Source organism: Sus scrofa, chromosome 5 (genome assembly GCF_000003025.6).
Source record: "Sus scrofa isolate TJ Tabasco breed Duroc chromosome 5, Sscrofa11.1, whole genome shotgun sequence".
In the NCBI taxonomy this organism is placed as follows: Eukaryota; Metazoa; Chordata; class Mammalia; order Artiodactyla; family Suidae; genus Sus; species Sus scrofa.
This window is the reverse complement of record NC_010447.5, coordinates 61,548,844-61,569,152: the sequence shown is the minus strand read 5'-3', so window position 1 is coordinate 61,569,152 and position 20,309 is coordinate 61,548,844. Positions and strand designations below refer to the sequence as shown.

At 36.0% G+C, this 20,309-nt stretch overlaps 1 protein-coding gene across 2 annotated transcripts; it reads right to left on the bottom strand.

The window, feature by feature from the left end:
- LOC106507519 (killer cell lectin-like receptor 8) lies at positions 1,972-12,532 on the bottom strand. Of its 2 annotated transcripts, XM_013988381.2 has the most exons (8): positions 11,931-12,531; positions 11,419-11,535; positions 9,241-9,339; positions 7,978-8,097; positions 6,683-6,754; positions 6,389-6,540; positions 5,182-5,288; positions 1,972-2,367 (listed from the first exon to the last, which is right to left on the bottom strand). In XM_013988381.2, the coding sequence occupies exons 1-8, from the start codon at positions 11,962-11,964 to the stop codon at positions 2,247-2,249; spliced, it is 822 nt and encodes a 273-aa protein (XP_013843835.1). In that variant the 5' UTR covers positions 11,965-12,531; the 3' UTR covers positions 1,972-2,246. The 2 variants fall into 2 exon arrangements, with proteins under 2 accessions (XP_013843835.1, XP_013843836.1); XM_013988382.2 differs by lacking the exon at positions 9,241-9,339 and having other exon boundaries at positions 11,931-12,532.

Here is a 20,309-nt window from a genome sequence, read left to right as displayed (position 1 = left end):
TCCCAGAAGTGCTGCTTTTCAAGACTGACTTTTAAGTTCCAGAACACACTTTTCAGCCCTTCTTCTACCTAGAATCTGATCTGCTGGAACTCCTTGGCAGGATCTTCACAGTTAGTGTGCTTTTCCTGTTTCAGAGGTAGTGCCCAGTTTATCTAAAACCCCCAGAGCACCACAAAATTAGTTAGAAATAACTTCCTAGACCCTAGGGGTTATTTTTCTACTTACCAGTAATTTGGAGATTTTGTATTTTCTGGTTCTTAGTCAAGCTAAATTTGTGTGAATTGTTTAGGGCCTGGTGCCCCTAAACAGCTTCATGCAGAGTGCTGCAAAGTAAAAGCCCCTAAACTAATCCCAAATGAGGGATTGCTGACCAGGATGCTACCATAGGTCCAGGCTTAGGCGAGCCTGCCTGTCCTGCGCACCGTCAGTATTCCAAGTCATCTACGCTGATGACTTTGGCGGGCATGGAGGGCAGGGGCTGCTGTAGCAGTTTTTGTTTGTTTGTCTTTTTTTTTTTTTTTTTTTTTTTGCCTTTTCTAGGGCCGCTCCCGCAGCATATGGAGGTTCCCAGGCTAGGGGTCGAATCGGAGCTGTAGCCACTGGCCTACACCACAGCCACAGCACCGCAGGATCCGAGCCGCGTCTGCAACCTACACCACGGCTCACGGCAACGCCAGATTCTTAACCCACTGAGCAAGACCAGGGATCAAACCCGCAACCTCATGGTTCCCAGTCGGATTCGCTAACCGCTGAGCGACGACGGGAACTCCTGCTGTAGCAGTTTTTATTTTTCCATGTGATGCCCATGGTCTTTTAGGCTCCGTTAGGAGGTCTGGATGTAAACAACTGCTATTCCCTCACTCTGTATCATCCATTTCTGAAATTCTCAAGGAAAATAGTAACTATCTCTGCCTTGATTGATTTTCCTCATTCTTGACTTTCACGTCATGAAGAAACAACAACATAAGTAGCATGTTATCAATGTTTTGCTTTTCTATGACCTGGTTGGTTAACTTTAGTAAACTATTTTAATTTCTTATTTAGAAATGACAGCCCTAGCAGAGTTCCTGGTGGCACAGTGGGTTAAGAATTTGACTGCAGTGGTTTGGGTCGCTGCGGAAGTATGTATTTAATCCCTGGCCTGGCACAGTGGGTTAAAGGATCCTGCATTGCTGCAGCTGTGGCATAGGTTTCAGCTGCAACTTGGATTTAATCCCTGGCCCGGGGAATTTCCATATGCCTTGGGTGCAGCCATAAAAAAAGACGAAAGAAAGGAAGGAAGGGAGGGAGAGATGGAAAGAAGGAAAGAATAAAGGGAGGAAGGGGAAGGAAGGAATAGCTTTAGCTCTATCAATCTATAATATATTTTATTGATAAAAGTAATTATAAGGTTAAAAGGCATTTTCTAATATCAAAGATGGAGTAGTACAGTTACCCAAGAGAATGAGAAAATTTAGATCATTAAAATGATTAACAAAGCAGAAACAGAATGAAACATGGATTAGCCAAGGCCTTCCATGATTGTTTTATCTAAACATCATTTAAACATTTGACACTGCAAAATGCCCTTCACTGCTTTATTTTTTATTAGCTCTTATGATAGTTAGAGTCTATCTGAAAGTAGCCTTTGGCAGGATATTTGTCTTCATCACGAAGACGAGAAGCAAGGAATTAAAGATGTAAGTGAAGTTGATTTACTGCAAACCTGTTAGGAAGACTTCTGCAAGCAACTTGAAAAGTAGGTGACAATTAACTTTTAAAAATTCCCTGCTTTTTGTTTCTATTGATATTTCTTTATATTTCTTACAGCCTTTGTATGTTGTGTATTCACTTTAATTGTATATTTATTTATATTGTATGTTCATTTATATTTCCCCACTCTATTTGTTCTAAAGGTTTATTTCCATAAGGTCACAGCCATAAATTATAAATAGATTCTGAAATATAAAAAAGATTCCCAAAGTCTAAGTATTTACAATCAAATGATATGTTTATTAATTCATCTGTTTAATTCTCAGAAAATCAAACAGGTTTTGAGTTTCTAAGTTTTTTATGCTACACTTACAGTTCTTTAACTCTAGACCCTGTCTTCTTCTATCACGAAGGCATTTATCCATTTCTGCTCCAAAAAGAGTTTGAATAACGTGAAGCGATAATGGAATAAAGGAGGTCAGATCACAAATCTGGAATGTTGTTGGGATGTGCAAACTTCTTAGCTTTTCTTTCGACCTTCTTCTTCTGAGTTTTTAGCAGACAGGCTTCTCACACATGCAGGAAAAGGATGTGGTACAGTTATCAGTACCAACACTGTACATATTTGCATACACACATTTCCCCTGGAAATCCGTGCTTGGCTCTGGTAGACTCCTGAGAAATTTAGAAAACACAAGTCACTGACCACTCACTGTGTTCAAATTAAGTAGCACTATTAAGAAACTTATTATGTGAAATGTATTATACCTGGTGCTATCGGGAACTCAAGGGAGTTAAAGCACTCTCCTCTTTTCAAAGAACTCATGTATTTATACATAAAAATGTGATGTGCATATAAGCAATACATGTCTTCACTAAATGTGATGATTATTTATAAATACTTATAAATGGGAAGGATAACTCTCTATAGAGCAAAAGGGAATGGTCTGGCTGGAAAAGGGTGGCAATAGTGGGAAAGTAGGATATATGATCTGGGATACACAAATAAGTTCAAATACAGATCAGCATGATAGCAACCACATGCATGTCCAGCTATAGTTGGAGGAGGCATATATTACTTGTAAACACATTCTATACAAAAGCTAGCCAAAATTAGTAAAATTTAGAATATGTATACATACATATATATGTATATAGGTTTATGTGTGAGTGTGAGTGTGTATCCTTCAACAACATGGATTTGAACTGTGCAGGTCCACTTGCATGTGGATTTTTTTCAATGGTAAATATTACAGTACTACAGGATCTGTGGCTGGTATAATATGCAGATTTGGAACCGCCTATAAAAGGACTGATTGAAAGTTCTAAGCAGATTTTTCCACTACATGGAGAGATCATTGCCCCTAACCCCCTGCATTGTTTAAGCATCAACTGTGTATATAATATGCTGGGACACTTCCCTCTGCTCTGACATGTTCACCTTAATTTATACAATCATCATTTATATAAATGCCATAGGATAGATCCTATCAAATACTCTATCAAATATTAGCTATAAAAAAAAAAAAAAAAAAAAAAAAAAAAAAAAAAAAAATCTTATCAAATTTAGTCCTTTACTAAAAATCTAGAATATCTTTATTTATATTGTATGTTCACACACATTTTAAGTCAATGTCAACAAAATTACTTTTCAACAACTCTAGAGCAAAACTGGTTGTTCAGTGCTATCTGGGAAAAAAAGGCAAAGCTAGTTTACTGAATTATTAAACGCTTGGTACATTTGTTTTAAAAATGCCAGATAAACTAGAAAACAAATTTGAACTGTGCTGGGAAAATTAAATTGCCAAAATATTCATGTTATTTCATTCAGTAATTCAACATACCTATTCAGTGTTTTATGTTCCAAACATTATATAAGGTTTGAAGTAGAGGAATACTTTCAAGTCACAAAATTCCAATGATTAAAATGATAAATCATGAAAGTTAGAATAGACAAACAATTTGATGCAATAGTACAAGCAAGTCTGGGAAAATATTCAAGTATATTTACGCATAAAATAGTAATACAAGCTGAAATATTGAGATGTAAAAATAACTTATTTGGATATTGATTTTTAATAGATATTACATTAAAATCAGTGATGAGGAGTTCCCATAGCGGCACAGCAGAAACGAATCTGACTAGGAACCATGAGTTGTGGGTTCAATCCCTGGCCTTGTCAGTGGGTTAAGGATTCGGTGTTGCTGTGGCTGTGGTGTAGGCCGGCAGCTGCAGTTCCGATTAGACCCCTACCCTGGGAACCTCCATATGCCGCAGTGTGGCCCTAAAAGGACAAAAGACAAATAAATAAATAAATAAAAAATAAAATCAGTGATGAAAGAAAAATAATTTAATAGTACTCTGAGAGTTGATTACCTAATTGAAATACACATAGAGAGATATAAAGTATATGTGTATTTGAACACAAATGTACATGCTTCAGCTTTTCTCTCATGTCTCAAAATAAATTTCAAATGAATAAAGACAATCTCATTATACTTGTGTTAACCATTTGTTCACATAATAAAAACAAACGTAAAGGACAAATAACTAAAGGAAAAAAACTGGTAAAATCTGCCTGCAAGAGAACTTACAAACTAAATACATAAGGAACTACATCAAAAAATAAAAGGTAAATGGGAGAAAATGGTCAAAAGCATTATTATAGGTTATTAAAAAAACACCCTACTAAACATTAGAATACATATTATGGAAAAAAAAAAAATAATCAGCTATTGAGATTATCAAAACTTTGAAATATTATCTAAGATTGGCACACAGTGATAAAACAGCTTGAAAATGTTTTTGCCATAGTTGTTAGTGCAGTTTTTTCTTTGTTTTTTGGTTTTTTTTTTTTTGCTTTTTAGGGCCATGCCGGGGGCATATGGAGCTTCCCAGGCTAGGGGTCGAACTGGAGCTATAGCTGCCAGCCTACGCCACAGCCACAGCAACACCAGAGCCAAGCCGAGATACACCACAGCTCATGGCAATGCTGGATCCTTAACCCACTGAGCGAGGCCAGGGATCAAACCCACGACCTCATGGTTCCTAGTTGGATTCATCTCCACTGAGCCACAGCGGGAACTCCAAGTGCAGTGTTTCTAAAGAGCAATTGAAAAACATGTACTTAAAACCGAAAGAAAGAAAGCAAGCTCAAATTATTTGGCTGAAGAATGACAAATCTATACTTCTTCCCAGTAAAAATACCAGAGAGGTCCCCAAATTCATACTATTGATACTCTTCCCTGTAATATATTTCTTATCCCAAATTGTAATCATTCAAATTATCTTACAGTAAGGGTATATTCACACTAATCATTATATCACGAACAAAATAGTATGAATAACAAAATATGATACGAAATTTAAAAGCAAAAAATAAAGATGTCTAAATTCTGTGTCTAGCAATCGTCTCTATTTCCTCAATCTCTTTAAACCAAAAACATTGAAAAAGGAATAAGGAGTCAGATTTTGTACTAGAAACTTACAGGCCAAGAGAAGGAAGGGAGCCATCCTTCCACTTCCATTGATTGTCCTCTTCGTGATAAGATAGGCCAAGCCAAGTGTGATTTACTGCAAGTTGCCTCATGATGTTCTACATGAACCAAAATACACCAAGATATTAATACTATAAATGTACTGGAGATGAAAATATAGAACTTATGCCAAAGAATCATAAAGATAAAAAATAATGCAGTCTAAATATGCCTACTGATAAATAAAACACTGAAAAAAATATTTCAATTCTTCAATGTCTGTGTGTTTCTCAAAGCAGGAATTAAATATGAAGAAGAAAAAATATATATATACATAAAATAAAAAATTTTTATACTCTAGAGGACACCACACAAGATATGAATTATTTTATCAGTTATTCAACACTGTGCCTGTTCTTCAAACTTGAGATTAGAGCATTGAACAAAAATGAAAAGCTTCCCATCTTCTGGGATATGTGGGCCAGATAGAAGTAAACAACATACATATAAATGATGTGGTATCTGAGAAGGTGACAAGTGCTATGAAAAACTAGAGCATGGTAAGAATTCTTAAGAGCACAGAGGAGGGGTGTTCCCATCATGGCTCAGTGGTTAACGAATCCGACTAGGAACCATGAGGTTGTGGGTTTGATCCCTGGCTTGCTCAGTGGGTTAAGGATCTGGCATTGCTGTGAGCTGTGGTGTAGTTTGCAGACGCGGCTCGGATCCCACGTTGCTGTGGCTCTGGTGTAGGCTGGGCTACAGCTCCGATTCAACCCCTAGCCTGGGAACCTCCATATGCTGCAGGAGCAGACCTCAAAAGGCAAAAAACAACAAACAAACAAACAAAAAAAGCACAGAGGAGGTGTCTGAGGGGGCACTGATACACAGGTTGCAATTTTAAGTAGGGTTGTCAGGGCAAGTCTCATGATGAAGGTGATAACAGAATGAATAGTTGAAGGAGGTGAAGTAGTTAGCCATGGTTGCATCGAGGGAACAGCAGACGCAAAGGCTATGCAGTGAATGCGTACATGGTGTGTTAAGAAAGCAAGGTGTACAGAGGTGGAGCACCCCGGGGAAAGATGACTAGAAAGTGAAGCAAGAGAGTGTGCCTAAACCTGGTTTTACCCAGGTGCCCTGGACAGCAGACAACCTTCCCTTCCACTAGTGGCTACTCCCTATTTCTATCCCAAAAGTAAAGAATGAAATACAATCTCACCATCAATCTATGCCTTTCCATATTTAAGAATGTTGCATTCAAAGAGACACAAAGATCAGAACACTCTGACCAAGAAACCATTTTCAGAGTTTGGTGGTAGCAGTGGTTTCTGTATTTTACCCAGTGACTCAGGGGAGGTCCACACCTGTCTCCTAGGAAAGAAAATATTTATAACTCAGAGCCCACAGAACTTCACAGACAAGGCCTTGTGTCGTTAAACCTTTTCTCCCTTAAAAGAATGAAGCTATTATTAAACATGACCATCATCTCAGAATTTTCTCACATCCAAATTACCTTGTTTGGCATTTAGTTCTCGTAAAGCCTCGGTGAGATACTCATTCTGGTTTAGGATCCACTCTAGGATTTCTATATAGGATAATGAGACTTAACATTAGATAAGAATACACATTACACCGGATATTTTACTGTTGCAAGAGTTGTAATAATAATAATTAGTGATAACGATCAAGTGGCAAAAGGTACAAATAATTTTAGTCTAGTTCCCTCCCCTAGTTAATTAGTTTCATCTCTGGCAGAAGTAATCGGCTGCTTAGAAACCAGCCTTTTAAAATGCACAGCTTAGTAATTAGAGTCAGCCATACTGTATTATAAACTCAAAGTTGTTGAGACACTAGATTTTAATTGTTGTCAACACAAAAAAGAAATGATTATGCGACATGATAAAGGTTATATGTCAATCATATCTCAATTTTAAAAAACAACGAGTTCTTTTAACATAATGACTCACTCTCAGATAGTTCATTTAATTTTTCAATGTAAGTTCAATAGCTCAAAGAAAAAAATAACATTTTAAGCAAGGCCTTTGTAAAATATGTATTTATTATACCATAGACTATTTTTATAATTCAATGAACATAAAAGAAGCTGTGGAGTTCCTGTCGCAGCTCAGTGACGATGAACCCAACTAGTATCCATGAGGATGTAGGTTCAATCCCTGGCCTCCCTCAGTGGGTTAAGGATCCAGTGTTGCCGTGAGCTGTGATGTAGGTTCTCTAGCCTGGCAACTTCCATATGCCATAGGTGCGGCCTTTAAAAGACCAAAAAAAAAAAAAAAAAAAGAAGAAGAAGAAGCTTTATAATGCCATAGTATCATAAACACCTCTCCTTAGGAGGCACTTAGAAACTATGAAAACACCATTGCTTTAGGATATTTGAGTTCTTCCATTTTTATGCTCCCTGAATACCTTGCACATACCTCTACTGCACACCTGAAAGTCTGGGGGGTTTTTTTGTTTATATGTTTTCTCTAAGCCTCCCAAGGGCAGGATTCATATGGTATTTACCATTGATCACCTGCCAAGTGGCTAGCCTCTGGTGTGCATTGAGCAAATATGATTGATTGAGTGAATTAATGAATTACTATAAAACACTCAAGAGGTTGTATTGGGTAAATGTGAGACTCACTCAGTTTCAGAAGGTATATAAGAACTAAAAGAGTCAAAAGCCATAAAAGCCACCGTGCTGCCATACTGGCTCCTGTTGCATTTGGCAACCAACCATTTTATAGCTACAACAAGAGAAGCAATCTAGCATTCTGTAAAGATACTTCATTCTAGCTCTAATATTACCTTTATTTTGGTCAAGAGCTTTCTGGACCTGAAGAAAGTTTTCATCTTTGTTTTGGAAAGACTCATTCCATTGGTTAAAGCTCTTCATCTTACTCTGTGATTCCTGAACACTTTGAAAGTCTAGAACAAGAATTCCAGATATGTATAAAACATATGCTCAGTTATGAGACAGTGGGATATTAGATTGCAAAGCTTAATGTTTATAGTGTATCCTTAATAAAGCTCCCCATAAATGTTTTCAAAAGCTATCAAAAGATATTTGGATAAGTATGTTTTCATTTCTCTACTATTATTTCTAAAGTCTAGGCCTAAATCTAAAATATCATCCTAATGCCTTATAAGATAGAATGTGTGTTTATAGTAACAGGACAGTGGTTTAATTGAATTAAAACAGACGACAACAACAACAAAAATGAAGTCTCAGATCTTTTGGCATCAAGACTTGCTATGATGTATGGAGTTCCCGTGGTGGCACAGTGGTTAACGAATCCGACTAGGAACCAAGAGGTTGCGGGTTCGGTCCCTGCCCTTGCTCAGTGGGTTAACGATTCGGCGTTGCCGTGAGCTGTGGTGTAGGTTGCAGACGCAGCTCGGATCCTGTGTTGCTGTGGCTCTGGCGTAGGCCGGGAGCTACAGCTCTGATTCGACCCCCAGCCTGGGAACCTCCATATGCCGTGGGAGCAGCTCAAGAAATAGCAAAAAGACAAAAAACAAACAACCAAAAAAAAAGGACTTTGCTATGATGTATGGAATTTCACCTCCTAATCAAATTTTAGAATGCTGAATTCCAAACTAACCTTATCAATAAGAAACTACTATTTTTAAACAACTGGTTGAAAATAATTTTTAATAATTATCATAACATTCTCAATCTAATTTAGGATGCTGCAGGAATGGGCAGTTTGAACAAGCTGTAAAAGAGGTTACTTTTTATTTTCAATGTGAAGAGAGTTACAAATTCATCTAGTTTAATATCATAGTAAGTTGTAATTTTCAAAATAATAATAATCAATCATTAATATCAGTATCTTCTGCAGTCATTTCAATAATATACCCTCCGGGGGGGGGGGATGTTATTTAGAGCTCACCAGGTTAAATTCCTTCATGGAGTAAAAAGTTGTGATACTTTCAAGTCATTCTTTTCCTGTCCTCTATTCAGTATGGCAAGAAAACATTTATCAAAAGCTATCATCTGGAAATGGTTTAATGAAATATGATAATCTGATAAATAATCTATTATTTTCTCCCAATTAATCAACTTACACTGATAACCAAAGAATCCACATAACATCAAAAGCAGCAGGCTGAAGATTCCCAGGATCACAGGAATTATTCCATACAGAGAAAAGGGAAAACGAGAAGCTAAGAAACAGAGTGAGTAAAAATCAGAGATAAGGTAAGCTCCTGTTATTTGAAAGGGTAATATCATTATTCCTTTTATTATTGTTTTTAAAAATGTCCTAAATATTCTGAATAATAATGCCCAATATGTGAATTACTATTAACTATCAAGCTAAATAAGGGGGAAAAACTATTTTAGAGGATGGTAGAAAAGAATTAAATAGCAAATCTGACTTCTATCCTGAAAAGCCCGCTTACAAGGGCAGCCTTGGCTGAGACCTGGCAACTTAGATGTTAGCAGGCTTCCCACAACCATGGGTTGATAAGCATAGCTCACAGTACCTAAACTGTTAGTGCTACCAATATCATGTGCTGAAACTTTGCTTTCCTTTCAGAAGTCTGGAGTTTCGTGACATGCCAGGCAGACGCTGCCTATGTGATTAAGTCTCAGATACATGCCCTGAATACTGATTCCCTAATGAGTTTCCATGGTTAGCGGCATTTAACACATTGTCACAACTTGCTACAGGGGAATTCCTGTGATCTGTGTGAGTCTCCCAGACGAGGACCTTAGAAGCTTGAGCCTGGTCTCTCCCATGCTTCACTCCATGTGCCTTTTCCCTTTACTGATTATGCTCATTAACCTTTCATTGTCCTAAATCTTAGCTACAAATACAACTGTATATTGTCCTGTGAGTTCTCCTAGTGAGTCATGAAACCTGAGTGTGTCTTTGAGAACTTCTGCACAGGTGAAAATTTTACATATAGGTATTATTAAATATCCTGAAGGACCAGGCACAAGGTTTTAGTTCAGATAACTTGATCCTCATCAATACGACCAAATGGAGAAATACTTAATGATTTTAAATCTGTGCTGTTGTTAAGACAGAACTCTTTATTTGAACTCGATGACTACTAGTATATTCCCCTCAATTCCCCTCATAAAGAATTACAGTAAATCTTTGTGAATGTTTTAGCTGACAATATTTGGTTTAGATCAAACGACATTTATAACGTATTCAGTTTCACAAGAATAATATGCTATAGCCTCACATTGTAGAAACTGAACTTGCAGAGATTACTGTTGATAGTCTTTTACTGGTAGATGTATTCCCCACCAAAACAGATTTATTATGTTTTGGCAGAACTGCACTTCTGAAACAAAGTGAAAAGTTGCCATCAAAGAGAATGGTTATATTCATAGCTAACAGCCTAATAATTTCTCTAACGTTCTGAATAATATTAAGCTGGTAGTTATCAACTAGAGGAAGGGTTGTCCTCTAGGAGGACATTTGTAAATGTCTGGAGACCTTCTTGGTGTCACGACTGAGGGGTGAATGGTACTGGTGTCTAGTGTGCAGAAGCCAAGAACGGTGCCAAATAGCCTGAAATCACTAGAGTCCCCCACAATAAAGAGTTATCTAGCCCAAAATGTCATTAGTGCCTAGGTGGAGAAGCTCTGCTCTGCTAAACTAGGTTTAAAGTTAATTATGGTCAAAGGGAGGCGTGTGATCCTGTGGGACTGACATATGCACACTGTGGTATATGGAAGGACTGGCCAACAGGGACCTGCTCTACAGCATAGGGAACTATATCCAATATTCTGTAATCATCTCTGTGGGAAAAGAATCGGAAGAAAGAATGGATGTATGTATACGTATAATAGAATCCCTTTGTTGTACAGCAGAAATTATCACAATATTGTAAATCAACTATACTTCAATAAAACAACAAAAAAAAGGAGGCATCGTGTAATAGGGTTCTACCTTTCTTTGTCTTTTTTACAAGTTTGTTGATTTTTAACCTTGATCATGTTGAAGTCTCTCAGTTTTATGTGAGGAAACAAGTCTAAATTTGGACAAATGGCTTCTTCTATCTTTAAATAGTCTCCTTCAGATGTGAACGTTTCAAACCTCTCTGTCAGAAAATAGGCTTTTGTTTGACTTCCATGTATGTTTTCAAAATTTTTTCGTCTTTACATTGTCTCTAAATTTGAAAATTTCCACATGCTAATAACTAGAGAAACATAAAATGAGAGGAAGAAGTACCTTATGATAACAAAGAGAGAGAAAATGAATAAAACCTGGAATTCCACTTTACCATCCACGTTGGTGTGTTCAGGAATTGGGCGCCATTCATCCTCAGGAGGAGGAGGGGGGAGGGCAAGAGATGGTTCCAGGTCCGCAATAGGGATGGTCTCTGTCTGCTCTGTGTTTTCTTTTAGCATAGAATACACAGAATCACTTTACAACTTTGTAAAGCAAATGAGGCTAGAACTTAAGAGCTTCATTACTCTTGTCAAAAATCACTAGAAACACAACCATAAGTAGTAGTAAAATCAAAGATACACAAACCACATTTCCACTCAACAGCCCATCCAGCTATCCTAAAACGATTTAAACCGGTGGACTTCATTGGGGTCTAGCCAAGAAACAGATAATTATCTCAGTTAAATAAACTGAAAAACACGCTTGGAAAATATGGGAAAAAAAAACAAAACAAGATGTTTCATGCCCCCACTATAATCATAACTAGCAGTTATGATAGACAAAAATAACACAAATTTTCTTTTCAGTAAAATAGCATAGGACATTTAGATTTTAAAAAAATACCTGGATGTTGTTCACAGTCTGAAGAATTTGACATTATGGAGCCTTTTAGATGATTTCTTTATCCCAGTGGTGAAGAAGAGCTTCAAAGATGTTGGCAGGTGAATGAAGAGTTATTTCTGCTACTAGCTTCCTAGAGCTGATGAGAAGTCCAGACCTAGCCCCAGGGGAGACAGCTACTTACAGTTGTATGATACTAACTTAATTTGGTAAAAACCACAGAGGAAATGTCAATCGATAACTGGATATATTTCTAATACACAAAAATAAACTTGTCCCTGCTTAATCAAACGATGTACAACAAGCCTTTTAAATGCCATCTGGTTGGTACAGGTAATATGCCATCACTCTGGAAATAAATTAGGGAAAGCCAGTGACAAAATGTTATAACTGAGTAGAGTGAAATTTTTTATGAGAATTAAGTATGCAGTGAAGAAAGATATAAGTATATAGAAACTAAGATTTTAGAAAACCAGAGGAATAAAAAAAAAGAATAACACTAGAAATAACAAATCTGTTGCTCAAAGGGATTTAAATGACAGCCTATACAAAAATGGCATTTGAAGATAGCGATCGCATAATAAAATTTATGTATCCAAATAGTGACAGTTTGGCTTAATTTTTTTGGTACTTCCCCCACCCTGACTTTTTTTCAAAGGAGAAACAAATTCTATTCATAGAAATATGGTTGGGTAGCCATCGACTACTCATAGAAATATGGTTGGGTAGCTATCTTTTGCTTTTTACCACTCAAATGAAAAAAGCTCAATATTTGTAGTGTGAAGAAATACATATTGTACAAAAACAAAAATAGACATAAGAGTCTTTTTCATTGTGGTTAAAACCTCATAAAAACAAATGTGTATTTGAGTCTGGCTGAAACCACACAAGATACCCTGATAAGGATAAGTTTCCCATCTTTATTTGTCCAGTTCAGATTAAATTGTCTTACTAGTAATCCTAAAAAGATATCACATTTTATCTCTTTGTGTGTGAAATGCAAGTTTGGTTGACTAAAAAGAATATTATTACATTACTCCCCACTTAAAGAGCTCAGTAAATTCAGGAATGGAGAGAGCAGAGGCTTAGTAAAAAGCATTCCACCTTGATTTTCTGCCTACACTGTAATTCATTTCATTTTGTTTACTTTCTGATTCTAAATTTAAAAACCTGATTGCATTGCATTGGGCCAGGATTCAGATAAGTATAAGTAGGAAGAAGGAAAAAGTATTCATTATTACTGTATGATTAACAATTATAAAAGCAAAGATGAAAAAAATTAAATGGGAGTTCCCATTGTGGCTCAGCAGGTTGAGAACCTGACTAGTATCCATGAAGATGTGTGTCGATCCCTGGCCTTGCTCAGTGGGTTAAGGATCTGGTGTTATTGTGAGCTGCAGTGTCGGTCAGCAGCTGCAGCTCCAATTCAACCCCTAGCCTGGGAACTTCCATGTTACATAGGTATAGCCCTAAAAAAACATTACATGGATAACCACAATAGCATCCATTATATTAGAAGGTGATTCTATTATATTAGAAGGGAAATAAATTTGTACTGTAGCCCTGTGACATGACTAACCACCTCCACACTTGGGTAATTATATGTTCGTGCATTTTAAATAGAGACTCTTTTAGAATGAGCTAGAAGGAAGATTTTATATGTTTTGTTGTTTAGGAGCAAAATCAATTGAGTAAGGGGAGTTCCCGTCATGGCACAGTGGTTAACGAATCCGACTAGGAACCATGAGGTTGCGGGTTCGATCCCTGCCCTTGCTCAGTGGGTTAACGATCCCACGTTGCCGTGAGCTGTGGTGTAGGTCACAGACGCAGCTCGGATCCTGCATTGCTGTGGCTCTGGCGTAGGCCGGTGGCTGCAGCTCTGATTAGACCCCTAGCCTCGGAACCTCCATATGCCGTGGGAGCGGCCCAAGAAATGGCAAAAAAAAAGACAAAAAAAAAAAAATTGAGTAGCAAAGTCATGGGCACATATAATAGCATATGTCAAAGGAAACGAGGAAGGAACATGAGGAAATACAAGAGGAAGAGAAGGAAGAGAAGAACAACAGCAAGAAATGTTTAAATCATGTGAACATAGAAAATTATTTACACAGTGATCACAGGCAACTGGACTACAGAGAGGAAATGATTACTTACATTTGTTTCATAGTGAGGCCTCATATTATATACATGTGTTATGTGTATCATTTTTTAAAGAAATTCTAATAGAGATAGGCAAGTAAAAGCAAAGTGTGATTAAGCATAAAAAAATTCATGTTGTGGACAAATTTTATCTTGGAGAACACTCATAACACTACTATATCTGAGCACCGGAAATATTGGAAAAATTGTCCATAAAGGAAGGGTTGGTTAATTCCCTATTAATATAATGACATATTGTAATCCAATTAATCACTTAATTGAAATCTGCTTTATGACAAAGACATATGTTACTGTAGAGAAATTGATTGAATAAAAAGACTACATCAAACTACAAAGATTCTGCATTGCAGAGCAAACCATTGATGAAATGGAAAGACACACTTAAAATGGGCGAAAAGATTTGCAAATCATATATCTGATAAAGGGTTAATATCCAAAATATATAAAGGACCCATACAACTCAAAACAAAAAAAAAACTGATTAAAAAATGTTCAGAGGAAATGAATAGACATTTTTCCAAAGGATGCATACAAAAGAGCAACAGGCACATGAGAAGGTACTCAACCTCACTAATTCAGACGGATTTAAATCAAAACCACAATGAGATATCACCTCACCCCTCAGAATGACCATCATCAAAAAGACAAGAACAAATAATTGGTAAGTATGTGTCCTGATGGCAGTAATACAAAATGATGCAGCCACTATGGAAAACAAGTATGTAGATTATTCAAAGAACTAAAAATAGAACTACCCTATGATCCAGTAATTCTACTCCCGAGTATATAACTGAAAGAAATGAAAACAGGATGTTGAACAGATATCATTACTCTTTACTCTTAGGTTCACTGCAGCATTATTAATAATGGCCGAGATAAGGGAAACAACATAAATGATACATTATATATATAGGTAATGAAATATTTTATAACAAATATTGATAACTACATATTCATAAATATGTAATAGAACATTCATTATCCAGCCCGGAGAAAGAAGTAGCCTTCTTTAGGGCATTATGTGAAATGGAATAAGCCACATAGAGAAAGACAAATGGTATCAGTTATGTAAATCTGAAAACAGAGTCAAACTCATAGAAACAGAGAGTAGAAGGTAATCCAATAAGTGGACCCGAATAGATGTCAGCCATATAGGGACAAGGGCCCTTCCTGGGGGCAAGTCCAATGCTAGTGTTTTGCATTGTTGTTCTACCTGACCGTCTTCTATTATTCCTTTGTTCATTTGTTCCACCTCGGAGAACTTGGGCCGTGAAATAGAACAGGGGTTTATTCTAAAAGAGGAAATTTGCATTCAAGAAAAAAAGATACATGGAAAAGCAAAAAAAAATCTTCCTGTTTCACAGCGCACATTATTGGAAGTACTTTAAATACTGACAATAGCAAAAGGACACTTGGTCTTTATATTTCATTTGATATCATTATTAAGAAAAATAAGGTCTGATTTTCCCTTGTTTGTCTGTGAAATAACCTAGAAGACAGTCAAATTCTCCTATAAATATGTAAGAAGTATTTTAAGGTCTTAATAGTGAAAGTTAATATCTGAGGATAGTTTATCTGAAATTATGAAAGAAATCGCTAATCAATATTTATCATAGTAAAGATATTTTTCTTCTGAATATACAGAACAAATACTTTTTATCTTCTAATCTTTTATTACCTCTACTATCCTAGCTTTTAAAGAAATTACTGAGGTAATTTTACAGTTTATTTGAAAGTTAGTACCACACATCTTACAATTTTCACCATTTTGCAAAATAGACAAAGAGGAAATAGCTTCAAACTTGCTCTTAGATAATAATATATTTAAGAGCAGTTCTCTATTAACACCCTCCTATGATCAAATTGCAAGTCTTAGAGTGCATCTACAACTTGATTGTACCATGAAAAATGGATTCTGCTCTTTAAATTAGTTAATTGTCATACAGATTTTTGCAGAGGCCCATAAAACAAACAACAACGACAACAACAAAAGTTGGGTGGATTACAGGTCGATTCATAAAACAGATCCTTGGAGAAGGAAAGTCAAGTTTTACAGTGGTGAATAAGGAAAAAGAAAAGAAGACATCACAATATCCAAATTCTCAACTCTGCCTGTATACATCTAATTCAAATGGTTACTAGCTCCCATGTATGACAGGACAATGTTCCGAGTGGAAAAGGACTTGTCAAAAAGAATAATTCTGACCAAATAGCCATTTCCACACGGTATCAAATCATTTCAAATGTTCTCCTTCAATCATTTAAAATTTTAAAATAGAATGCATCTAGGAGGTCTCTGGTGGCCTAGCAGTTAAGGATCTGGTGATTTACTGCTGTGACTCAGGTTCAATCCCTAGCCCAAGAACTTTTGCATGACACAGATGCAGCTGAAATAAATAAATAAATAAATAAATAAATTTAAAATAAAATAAAATGCATTTCAAGGCAACACTTCATTTCAAATCCATTTTAATAAATTAAAAAATGCTACTAATTTGTATGCATTTGCTATATGTCATTTTAGACCATTTTAGACATTTAATAATATAAAGCAGGATAAACATTTTGAAATTAATGTAATTAAACCATTGTCACTGACTTTAATGTACTACTAAGAAAATGCAGCTTAAAGCTTTAACTTAGGATGAGCTAGATAAAAACTTGTCAAGTGTATATTCGAGAAATCTGTTCTTATTGTACTATAAAAATAGTACAAAAATTAACAGAATAGATTGTGAACCTAAAGACAAATACAAAACTCCTAGAAGATATCATAGGAGAAAATCTTGATGATCTTGTGTTTGTGTTTGGTGATAACTATTTTTTTTTTTTTTTGTCCTTGCCCCTGGCATGCAGAAGTTTTCAGGCCAGGGATTGAACCCAAGCCACAGCAGTGACAGGAGCTATAGCATTAACAACACTGGATCCTTAACCTGCCGTGCCACCAGGGAACCCTGGTCATGAATTTTTAGTGCAAAGACAAAGGCACAATCCATGAAGACTGATAAGCTGGAATTGATTAAAATTAAAAATATCTGCTCTACAAAAGACATAGTCAAGAAAATGAAAAGAGAGGCTACAGACTGAGAGAAATTAGTTGCAAAAGACATATCTGATAAAAAGATGTTATCCAAATGTACAAAGAACTCATACCTCAACAGTAAGAAAACAAACAATATGGTTTTGTTTTGATTTTGCTTTTTAGGGCTGCATCTGTGGCATATGGAGGTTCCAAGGCTAGGGGTCAAATCAGAGCTACAGCTGCTGGCCTACACCCCAGCCACAGACACGCCAGATCTGAGCCACGTCTGTGACCTACACCGTAGCTCACGGCAACGCCAGATCCTTAACCCACTGAGCAAGGCCAGGGATTTTTTTCTGCTGCCACGACATGTCCAACAATCTGGTTTTTAAATGGGTCAAAGACCTTAACAGACGCCTCACCAAAGACAACATCCAGATAGTAAAAAAGCATATGAAAACATGTCCCACATACTATATCCTCAGGAAAATATAAATTAAAACGACAAGCTACCACAATACATCTATTAGAATGGCCAAAATCCAGAGCACTGTTCCAAGTGCTGTTGAGGATGTGGGGCCACAGGAACCCTCATTCATTGCTGGTGGGAATGCAAACTGCTAATGTCACTTTGCAAGACAGTTTGGCAGTGTATTACAAAACTAAACATCCTTTTACCATATGATTCAGCATCAGACTCTTTAGTATTAACCCAAAGGAATTGAAAACTTATATCCACAAAAATTCTGCCCATAGATGTTCATCACATGTCTATTCATAATTGCCAAAACTTGGAAGCAACCAAAATATATTTCGGTAGGTGAATAGGTAAATAAACTGTCGTATATACAGGCAGTGGAATATTAGTCAGCACTAAAAAGCAATGAGCTATCAAACTATGAAGTGACATGGAGGAATTCTAATGAATATTACTAAATGAAACATGCCAAGCTAAAAAGGAAACCTATGGTATGATTCCAACTATATGACATGATGGAAAAGGCAAAACTATGAAGACAGTAAAGATCAATGGTTGCCAGGGAGGAGGGTGAAGGGAAGAATAAATAGGTGGAACACAGAGGATTTTTAGGGCAGTGAAAATACTCTGTGTCATACTATTAATCATGTGTACATGTCTCTTTACATTTGTTCAGACCCATAGATGGTTACAACACCTAGAACGAACCCTAATGTAAATATGGACTTTGGCGATTATGATCTGTCAGCATTGGTTCATCAGTTGTAACAAATGTTCCACTCTGGTGGGAAGTTTCTGTACCTTCTCCTCAATCTTGCTGTGAACCTAACACTGTTCCAAAAAATAAATACAGAGAGAAACTTATGTTTGAATGAAAAATAAGAAAATACACACCCAGTTAAAAAGAGGAAAAGATCAAAGTTGACCCTTTACAAAAATAGATAGGCTGATAACACTCCACAACAAGAGTGACTAGGGAAATACCAGTTAAAACAAAAAAGGATATAAGCACACACTTAACAGCCAAATTCATGAAAAATAGTACAGCCACTGTAGAGAAAAGTTGGCAGTTTCTAATAAGTACCAGCAGTAGCACTTATATTTACCCATGTGAACTGAAACATATGTCTACACAAAATCTTGTATGCATGTATTTATAGGATCTTTTTAAATAATCAGTAAAAACTGGAAGCAACCAAGTCATTCTTCATGCGACAGAAGAAAACTTTAAAACTTCATTAGAATAAAAAGCTTCGTGATATTGAATTCGGCAATAATTTCTTGGATATGACACCATAAGTACAGGCAATGACGAAAAATAGGTAAATAGAATTGTATCAGAGTTTAAAATTTTTGTATATCTAGGAACATTATGAAGAGGGTAAAAAGACAACACATCCAATAAGAGAAAATATTTGCAAATTATGTGTCTGATAAGCATTAACTCTTACACATAGAAAGAGCATATAAAGTTCTTCTAAAACTCAACAGCAAAATGCCACCCAATTAAAAATTAAACAAAGGACTTGAATATACACTTCTCCACAATAAATATAAAGAGTAATCTATAGGCATATGCTATGATACTCAACATCATTTGTCATTACAGAAACACAAATCAAAACCACAATGAGAAATCACTTCACAAACATTAGGATGGTTATTACATTAAAAATTAAGATAAATGTTGACAAGAATGTGAAGTTAGAACCCTCATGCATTCCTGATAGGAATGTAAAATTGTGCAGCCATGAGGGAAAATAGTTTGATGACTCATCAAAAACTTAAACTTAGAAATTAGCATATGATCCTGCATGTCCAATTCTAGGGTATATTTTTAAGAAACAAAAAGCAGGACTCAAAACAGATACTTATGCATCAATGTTTATAGTAGCATTATTCACAAAAGCCAAAAGATGGAACTATCATAAATGCTCATCAACAGTCCATCATTTTTAATGAATGTTTAAACAAAATGTAGTATACACTTACGATGGAATATTATTCAGCCACAAAAAGAAATGCTATTCTGATACACAGTACAGCATGGATGAGTCTTGAAAATATCATGCTAAATGAAATAAATACCAAAAATATAAAAATTGTATGATTCCAATTATATAAGATACCTGGAATTGGTAAATTTATAGAAACAAAAAATAGTATAGAGGCTACTAGGGGTTAGGGGTTGGAATGATGGGAGCTACTATTTAATGGGTACAGATTTTCTGTTTGAGATGAATAAAAAGAAAAAGTTCTGTTAATGAATAGTGGTAATAGATGTGGCACATTAAAAATGTATTTAATGCCACTGAATTGTACAGTAAAAATTTGTTAAAATGGTCAGTTCTGTGTTATGTAATTTTCCACAGTAAACGTTTTTTTGTAAGAATGAGCTTTTGATGCACAAAACCATATGGATAAACCTTATTTGAATTCTACTAAATGAAAGAAAGTCCATAGAACTGTACATCACGAATAGTGCATTTTAATGCAGCCTGAAATAAATAAAAATTCATTAATTAAGATGTCAGGAGATCCCAGGATAAAATGCAGACCGTGACAGATGAATCTATATTACACAGCTGCACTGAAGGGGATGGGAAAAATAGAAGCTGAGTTAAATAACTTTGGAAAAAGCTGTTTTGACCAGAAAGTATAAAGGTAGAGGCAAAAAGAATATAAATAGTATTCTAAATGGTCAATTTGTTTTTCATGTTAG